The sequence below is a fragment of the Balaenoptera borealis genome (genome assembly GCF_965194805.1).
Source record: "Balaenoptera borealis genome assembly, chromosome: 11".
Taxonomy (NCBI): domain Eukaryota; kingdom Metazoa; phylum Chordata; class Mammalia; order Artiodactyla; family Balaenopteridae; genus Balaenoptera; species Balaenoptera borealis.
Genome location: NC_138868.1, coordinates 96,772,391 through 96,782,095, shown reverse-complemented (window position 1 = coordinate 96,782,095; position 9,705 = coordinate 96,772,391). Strand labels below are relative to the sequence as shown.

The following is a 9,705-nucleotide window of genomic DNA, read 5'->3' as shown; positions in this document are numbered from 1 at the left end:
CTGGAGCCTGTGCTCCGCAACAAGAGAGGCCGCGACAGTGAGAGGCCCGCGCACAGCGATGAAGAGTGGCCCCCGCTCGCCACAACTAGAGAAAGCCCTCGCACAGAAACGAAGACCCAACACAGCCAAAAATAAATAAATAAATTTATTTAAAAAAATAAAAAATAAAAGTAAAATCCTTGCTGGTACTTCTAGTAGCTTTTTAGAATTCTAGACTTGTACTGTAATGTCAATTTAGGACTATTATAGAAAGTCAGAATTTAGGATGCGTGTAATCCTGCTAAGGGAAAGGACGAACAATCTTATTAAATGTTAACTGTGATATGAAGTACATACTTCATGTAGTTGTGTTTTTACATTTAATGTGGATACAATAATGTTAACATACATGTGATATGTATTGGGTTGGCCAAAAAGTTCGTTCAGTTTTAAGTAAAAATAAAAGTCATTTTCACCAAGAACTGTATTGAACAACGTATTCGCTAACTGAACAAACTTTTTGGCCAATCTAATAGCAATAATCCATATAATAATGAGCTATATTTTGCTGAAACAGTTTTTCAAATTTTTTTCTATGGCACTGTTGTTTATCAACATTCCTCCTCCTGCCTTTAAAATAAATATCAGAAATTTGAGAATTAATTAATGTTCCAGTTAGACTATCCAGGCGAGTGATTTAAGTCACTTAAAGTTCACTGTTCAGCACATGAGACACAGACATTCATTATGGAGATAAAATCTGTTTGGTTTGAAAATGTGATGACTACTTAATAAAAGGAACTCATTGAAGTTGGAATAAATGCAAAAAGCCACCACACAAAAATATTCCCATTTTGGTGGAATCCCAGGGGGGCATTTCCTGCCAGCACTTATGGCTTGCAGCTGGGATTAGGAAAGCCCCTCAGAAGGAACTTGGTGCAGTGTTCCTGATGGGCACAGGGAAGCTGGCTCTAACTCTGGGCTGCTGCAGGGAAGACAGACAGCCCAGTGTTACAACCATTCAGACTAGAAATGCCTGGCTTGACGAAGATGTACATCTTGACAATTAGCTCACAGTACTGACATCTAAGGATGCATGACAGGTAAGAGTTTCAGAAGTAGGGAGGGTAAGATGCTTATCTGATAATGGAGATTGCTCCCTATTTTCCCTTAGTCTTCATTACCAAATAATTGGGAGATGCAAAGAGATGAGGAATGTAGAATGGTTTTTCAACTGTTATTGTGTTCCTTTGGTTCAATCAACCTCCTGCTACTGCAGGCTATGTTATTAGGCCTTGGGGGCATATTAATATAATTTAAAGCAATTTAAGATATGAACTGTTTCTGACTTTGTTCACTGGGAACAACACTACCATTCATTGTAAGGTTAGCAAGATACTCAGTGTAATAAATCTCCACTGGGGAAGTTTAAGAAAGTTACGCCGTGCCAGTTGAGCTTAGCTCTCTTTCCAGCTGGTGATTTAAAAAGCTTTGAGTGTTCTAGGTGCTACATCTAAATGTGCCTAACAGTACACAGACTCCTTGACAAATGCCATTCTTGGGAAGAGCACAATCCTTCTGTGAGTCTGTGTTATTTTTACCTATGAGCTGGCACTCCAGGAAGGAGTAGCATGTACTTCATTAAGAAAATTCCTCTTGAAATCCATTCAGCTTTCTGCTTCCTTCTGACCTCACAGTCCAGGCCATTGCCACGTTCTTTACTCACATGTCCAGTCTTTCTTCTCTGGCACGAAAATTTCATCTTTCATAGCTTAATTTCCTACCATAACTTTAAATTTCTCCTTGGACTAACTGCTGTTCTCTGTTTTTCTTTTATTTCAAAACATTTCTGTAACAATTAGTATTGTTTCATTATACCATTTGCTTTGGTAGCCACTTTAAACTATTAGGACTTCCTTGTTAAACAATTTAGCTCTTACCCTTTTCCTCCCCATTTCTCTATGCTTTTCTGCCCAATCCCTCCTCTCTTCTCAAAGCTCCTGTTTGCCCTCCAATCTTCTTTGGGCCTCTCCCTCTTTCCTTCCCTTCCTTTAAATTCTTCCTTTAAAAAAGGCTTCAGGGCATCCTTTTAAATAGCTCCCTTAGAATTAAGCCATCAGTCTCAATCTAAATCCCCCTCTTAGACTTCTGAGATTTGGTCAATCCAAAATAAATACCTGAAAATGGAATGGGGACTGATATTTTTGTAAGTAATTCTAACCTTACCTTCATTTTTTTTTTCAACTCCATCCTCTTCTCCTATCTACCCCCCCCATCCCTTTTTAAAATATCTGTTTGTTCAGTTCATTTAAGTGGTAAACCTACAGGCCAGGAGTTGATTTAATGTTCTGTAAAGCATACAAAATATTGTTGGCACCATGCAAATGTTAAGATAACAACAACAATAATGTCAGTTAGGCTGAGGGAGTTGCCCATTGTGTTAGAGACACTCCTAGGACTTCTGTTTTCTGAGACAGTAAATGTTAACCAGATGGGAATTACTGGAACTAAGTTATTTTCTTTTTTACCTTAAAAATGTCCCTTCTATGCCTTGAATTCCAAGTCGTCACCAGAAAATTTTCATTTATTAATTATGCACAATATACCATGTTCCACCTTAGAAATACTTCCAAGAATAATGCATGTTTCATGGTATATTTTGTCACTGCAGGTAAGCTCTCAATTCTCTATCCCCCAGACATTGTTGCATGCATGAACTATTTTATTTTCCCTGTTCAGTACAGCCCAAACAGAGAAGTATAGAAAAATAAAAATCACCTAAAGACCTGCTAGATATTTTAAACAATAGTTGAATCTTTTTTTTTCTTTTATTTAAAACTATAGTTGACTCTTGAACAACACGGGGATTAATCCACATAAAACTTACAGTTGGGCCTCCACATCCCTGATTCCTCCACATCTGTGGAGTCAACCAGCCATGGACTGTGTAGTACTGTAGTGTTTACTATCAAGAAAAATCCGTGTATAAGTGGGCCCTAGCAGTTCAAACCCACATTGTTCAGGGTCAACTGTATTTCCTTTGGGATTCATTGAGAGCTGACTGACCATTATCGTTGGTGGTCATGTTGAATCCTCCTGTCTGAAGTTGGCTAGAATCCTAACATCTCAGTCATTCCTTAGGCTTGACAGCTGCATATTTTCCCAGAAACAGTTATGATGGCATGTAAAATGGATGGAGTAATGGGTTCTTTCCAAATGTATGTCTTTGCCCCCTTAGTACTTGATCTGAATATTTGTTACAAACTAAAATACCAACTCCTTGATTGGTTCCAGCACAAAGGTCAGGATCTTCCCAAGAGTATGACCAGCCTACGTCCTGACCGTGGTACATATGGTACATCTTTAATCATGGCCATTTAGTGCTTGGCAGGTTTAGCCTTATAGTCTAGCTTGTGTAGTTTGTGGTGGTTTGGGGTTGCTTTAAACCTGTTTCCTGATGACAATTCTATTTTCTAGTAAGTTTAAAAGGAAAAAGCTTTTCATCAAGGCTGATTGCAAAGACATTTAAATTCCTTTTCTAGAAGCCATCTCAACTGAGAATTAATTAATTCTTATAGAAGGAATTAAGTCCTACAGGAAAAAAAATTTGAGTGAAGATTTTCTCAGTTTTCCCAAAGGTGGTACTGAAACCTTGCAACTCAGATTGGGACTTGAACCCACGGTGTTTTAACTGAGATCACACACCTGGTCTCAGGACTTAATGAAGCTCAGGTTCTTGATGTCTCATCACAGAAAGAGTTCAGTGAGAGACAGAGTGATAGGTGAGAAGTGGATTTATTTAGAGAGAAACACGCTCCACAGACAGAGTGCGGGCCATCTCAGAAGGTGAGAGGCCCCGAGATATGACGTGATTAGTTTTTATGGGCTGGGTAATTTCATAGCCTAATGAGTGGGAGAATTATTCCAATTATTTTGGGGAAGGGGTGGGGATTTCCAGGAATTAGGCCACCGCTCACTTTTTGACCTTTTATGGTTAGCTTCAGAGCTGTCACGGCTCTGGTGGGTGTGTCATTTAGCATACGCTAATGTATTACAATGAGCGTATAATGAGGCTCAAGGTCCAGTGGAAGTCACATCTTCCGCCATCTTGGACTTAGTTGGTTCTAACCAGTTTTTGTCATGTCCTATGGCTATGTCATTCTTTTAAAGGTTGTGTTCTGCCCCCTTCCCTCCTGTTTCAGTACCATTCTAGATACATAGGCAAGAAGTTAATTCATTACATACAATGATGCCTTGTTGTTCTCAGTGTTGGATCTAGGGACCCCAGAGTCTCCAAAACTCTTTCAGTGAGTCCCTAGGTCAAAGCTCTTTTTATAAATATTCAAACATTTTCATTTTTCACTTTCATTCTCTCATAATTACACAGTGGAGATTTCAAAAGACCACCTGATGTTTGATGATATGATTACTCTGATGGCTGATGAAATGTGTGCATGTGTATTCTTCTGCTTTAAAATTTTCTGTTTTAATTTCTGATTGTAATTTTAATCTAATTTCTAAGTAAATATTGATAGATATTACCCATATAAACAAAACTTCTTTGAAGGTTCTCAGTAATTTTGAAGAGAAGGAGTCCCAAGACCAAAAAGTTTGAGAACTGCTGTAAAACTGAGTGTAAAACTTAATTCTCTCACAGAATCCCTGTTGAGAGTAGCTCCTAGTGAGTTGCTCGAGGGCGCTGCCTTAAGCCAGTCAGTTGCTCTGTAAACATTTTTTAATGGAATTAAATAGAGTTCTTGGAATGCAACTTTTGAGACCTTATTTAAGATTCTCCCCGAGGCAGTGTTGAGCACTGAGTGCCTTGTAGCCTGCCAAGTTTCTTTGAGATGGGTGGTTGGCAATTCTCAGTATTGGGTCAGGTATTTCAGAAGTCATTTTTGTGGAATACCTGCTTTAATTGGTAGCTTATTGGTATCCTCTAGACCAGTGCTGTCCAATAAAATGAGGGCCACGTATTTAATTTTTACTTTTTGAGTAGTCATATTTCAAAAAGTAAAAACAGGTGAAATTAGTTAGGTTCCCCCCCACCCCACTTTATTGAAGTGTAATTAACAAATAGAATTGTAAGATACTTAAAGTGTTCAGTGTGATGTTTTGATATGTATGCACTGTGAAAGGATTTACCCCTTGAGTTAATTAACATATCTATCACCTGACATATTTATCTTTTTTTTCTATATGGTGAGAATATTTAAGTTCTACTCTCAACAAATTTCAATGATACAGCACAGTGTTATCAACTGTAGTCACCATTTTTTACATTAGATCCTCAGACCTTATTCATTTTATAACTGAAAGTTTGTACCCATTTACCAACCTCTCCCTATTTTCCCCACCTCTCAGCCTCTGGCAACCACTTTTCTACTTTCTGTTTCTATGAGTTTGGCTCTTTCTTTCTTTTGTTCGTTAGTTCATTTGTTCGTTCGTTCTTTCGTTTGTTCTTTCTTTTTTAGATTTTACATGTAGGTGATACCATGCGGTAATATGATATTTGTCTTTGACTTATTTCACTTAGCATAATGTCCTCCAAGTTCATCCACTGGTTGCAAATGACAGGATTTCCTTCTTCTTTAAGGCTCAATAATATTCAGTAGCATACATACACCACATTTTTTTATCCATTCATCTGTCGATGGACACTTAGGTCATTTCCGTACCTTGGCTATTGAATGAACATCAGAATACAGATAATCTCTTTGAGATAATGATTTCGTTTCCTTTCGTTTCCCACCCAGAAGTGAGATTGCTGGATCGTATGGTAGTTTTATTTTTTAATTTCTTGAGGAACCTCCATAGTGTTTTCATAGTGGCTGTACCAGTTTACGTTCCCACCACCAGTGTAAAAGGGTTTCCCTTTCTCCATTTCCTTGCCAGCGTTTATCTTTTGTGTTTTTGATAGTAGACATCCTAACAGGCAGGAGGTGGTATCTCATTGTGGTTTTGATTTGCATTTCCCTGGTGACTACTGATGTTGAGTACCATTTCATGTACCTGTTGGCCATTTGTATGTCCTCCTTGGAAAAATGTCTGTTTAGGTCCTTTGCCCATTTTTGAATTGGGTTTTTTTTTTAAACTGAGTTGTATGAATTCCTTCTATATTTTGGATAGTAACCCCTTATCAGATATGTGATTTGTAAATATTTTTCCCATTCCATAGGGTTGCCTTTTCATTGAAATTAGTTTTAATAATATATTTTATTTACCTAGTATATCCAGAATGTTATTTCTACATGTAATCAATGTACAAATTATCAGTGAGATAGCTTATATTCCCTTTTTTTTTTTATAGCAATAACTTGGAAGCCTTTTTTTTTTTAAAAATTTTTATTTATTTATTTATTTATTTTTGGCTGTGTTGGGTCTTCGTTTCTGTGGGAGGGCTTTCTCTAGTTGTGGCAAGCGGGGGCCACTCTTCATCGCGGTGCGCAGGCCTCTCACTATCGCGGCCTCTCTTGTTGCAGAGCACAGGCTCCAGAAGCGCAGGCTCAGTAATTTGTGGCTCATGGGCCTAGCTGCTCCGCGGCATGTGGGATCTTCCCAGACCAGGGCTCGAACCCGTGTCCCCTGCATTAGCAGGCAGATTCTCAACCACTGCGCCACCAGGGAAGCCCTTATATTCCCTTTTTTTTTTTTGTAATTTTATTTATTTGTTTGTTTGTTTATTTATTTATTTATGGCTGTGTTGGGTCTTCGTTTCTGTGCGAGGGCTTTCTCTAGTTGCGGCAAGTGGGGGCCACTCTTCATCGCGGTGCGCAGGCCTCTCACTATCGCGGCCTCTTTTGTTGCGGAGCACAGGCTCCAGATGCGCAGGCTCAGTAATTGTGGCACACGGGCCTAGTCGCTCCGCGGCATGTGGGATCTTCCCAGCCCAGGGCTCGAACCCGTGTCCTCTGCATTGGCAGGCAGATTTTCAACCACTGTGCCACCAGGGAAGCCCCTTATATTCCCTTTTTAATATTAAGTCTTTGAAATCTGGTGTATATTTTAAGTGCACATTTCAAGTGCTCAGTAGTCACATGTGGCTGGTGCCTACTATATTAGACAGCACACTGTGTGTGATCTGACACAGTGATGAGGAGTAGAAATGCTAGTGGTCGCGGGTCATATGGTTCAAGACTTATTAGAAGATCAAGCAGCTGGTAGGACTTGTTAATGATTCTGCTGTTGTTCCTTATAAAATTCTCTTCCTTCTTTTCTGTCTATCTCAATTCTGTCTCTTCTCAAGTTCTCTCTTCTTTGTGAAGTCTTTCCCTGTGTCTACTTATTCTCCCCCCAAGTGAAGGTCATACTTCATCCTCTTTTCTGCTTATACTGTGTACATAGCTTTATTGATTGTATTTCCAATGTTGTATAGTTGGCTGTTTCACATATGTCTTTCCTCTACTAGATTGTGAGCTCATTGAAGTGAAGGCTGTGTCTGGTTAATCTCTGAAGCTCAAGCTACACCCACCTCATTTTATCACATTCCATCATTAGGCAGGGCTTAACTCTGAATTGAGCTGGAATTTGTTGGCCTGTGCCTTTCTCCCATTAGTCCTCATTCTACATCTGAAACAGCGCCAAACAAAGTTATTGTTATGTTGGTCATTCATACATTTGAATCACCTACCACGTATAGTTCCATACTGTCTTTATATCCTTGGGCTAAACTTTTTAGTATTGACATTTTTGCTTCCCTGTTTTTTCTTTTTCCTTTTTTTCTCAATTAGTATAAATTTAATTTTCTTCCCCCAGTGTATAGAATCATAGAATTTTAAGAATTGAAAGGGGCTAGAATTTGCCTAGTCCTGGTCCTTCATCCAACTAATATTCATTGATTACATGCTCATTGAGTAATTGAAACTGAGATATAGAGATATTCGGGGGCAACCCAATATTTTGAGTATTTCACTGAGAATAATGAAGAAGTTTAGATTTAGTAATTTTAAAAAGTCTTTCATCGTTCATTCTGTTTTTAAATATGTGTGCTGCTGAGTATCTTAAGAATTATGAGCAAAGTAGAAAGCTGTTTTATGCTGAAGCAGTGTATATACAGCACAGAAAGATCTCCAGATTTTTGTAGGGTTATCATTAAGAATTTGACTCCAAAGCCTAGATACCCGGACTTCAATCTTGGCTCTACCACATACTAGCTATGAATTACTTAATCTTGGGTAATTACTTAATCTCTTTGTGTCTCAGTTTCCATATTTGTAAAATAAAGTTGATAATAATATGGAGTGTTGTAAGGTTTAAATGAGTTAGTACTTGCAAAGCACTAAGGATTATGCCTGGCATACAGTTAGTGTTCAGTATATAGTAACTGCTGCTGGTACCACTACCACCATCACCACTACTACTACTATTATTGAGTTACAGAAGGACCTGGTGAGGTGTGGGATGCACCTGTGGAATTTCTGGTCAGCCCTTACTAAGTCATCACTTACTTATGATATAAGCTTCTTGTCTTAATAAGAGGCCCTACATACCATTCTCTGCACCCAGTATGATTTGCCTAAAATGTAACTGCATCTGCAGAGTAATGAAGTATTTTGTCCTGGGGTTTTACTGTAGCAGCAATTTAAGAAATGGCAGAAGACCCATTAGCTTTAGGAGTCTGTTCCTTTGAGACCAACTTGCTAGGAATCCATTTCCTGTCTTCCTCCCTCCCTCCCTCCCTCCCTTCCTTCCTTCCTTTCTTTCTTTCTTTCTTCATTGGGTCTTTGTTGCTGTGTGCAAGCTTTCTCTAGTTGCGGCGAGCGGGGGCTACTCTTCATTGTGGTGCGTGGGCTTCTCATTGCGGTGACTTCTCTTGTTGCAGAGCACGGGCTCTAAGCTTGCGGGCTTCAGTAGTTGTGGCACGTGGGCTCAGTAGTTGTGGCTCGCGGGCTCTAGAGCACAGGCTCAGTAGTTGCGGCGCATGGGCTTAGTTGCTCCATGGCATGTGGGATCTTCCTGGGCCAGAGCTCGAACCCGTGTCCCCTGCATTGGCAGGCAGATTCTTAACCACTGCGCCACCAGGGAAGTCCATTTTCTGTCTTTTTAAAAAGAGTAAATTTATTTTCTTCATTGGCATTCTGTAAACAAAATACTGGCAGTTTGTATTTTGTGGAATACGTTTTAAAGTGGATTTAATTTTCCTTAGTAAACTCCTTTCAATAATGCATCAGAGTAAATTTTCTTTCTGTGTTGTCAGGTTGCTATCAAGATCATAGATAAGACCCAGCTGGATGAAGAAAACTTGAAGAAGATTTTCCGAGAAGTTCAAATTATGAAGATGCTTTGCCACCCCCATATTATCAGGCTTTACCAGGTAGGATCACTAGTGGTGTAGCGTATGGCAACAAAGAACCCAGAATGGTCACTTGTGTCTGTGGTTACTTTTGAAGAGAAGGTGGGTGGGTGAACATCTGCAACTTTTTTTTGTTTCTATGTTCGTATATTCATCCTACTATTTATCCTACCCTATTATCCCCCAACTCAGTACTTCTGTTTCCCTTGGGTATTTACTGGTAAGGTTTAACTTACCTAAGTAGGCCTTTATAATTTGTTCTTTAAAACTTGGATGCCATTCTTAGAGTTACACAAAAAGATTATTTAGAAGATGATGAGAACTTACTTATTTAGGTCAGAATCTTAAAGCAGAATGGGAAACCCAAAAGGAACAGAATTTTGAGGGGTGAAAATAATATTAATTTTTACAATATTATTTAAATACTAATTTCT

General features: G+C 38.9%; 1 protein-coding gene across 9 annotated transcripts in view; it reads left to right on the top strand.

Moving 5' to 3' along the window:
- The window catches only part of SIK3 (SIK family kinase 3), a 247,155-nt gene that overhangs the window by 126,064 nt on the left and 111,386 nt on the right, over positions 1 to 9,705 (top strand). For all 9 annotated transcript variants that reach the window (XM_082339743.1, XM_082339742.1, XM_082339746.1 and 6 more), the window contains exon 2: positions 9,176 to 9,292. In XM_082339743.1, the coding sequence (XP_082195869.1) occupies positions 9,176 to 9,292 (117 nt within the window). The remainder of the gene's footprint in view (positions 1 to 9,175; positions 9,293 to 9,705) is intronic.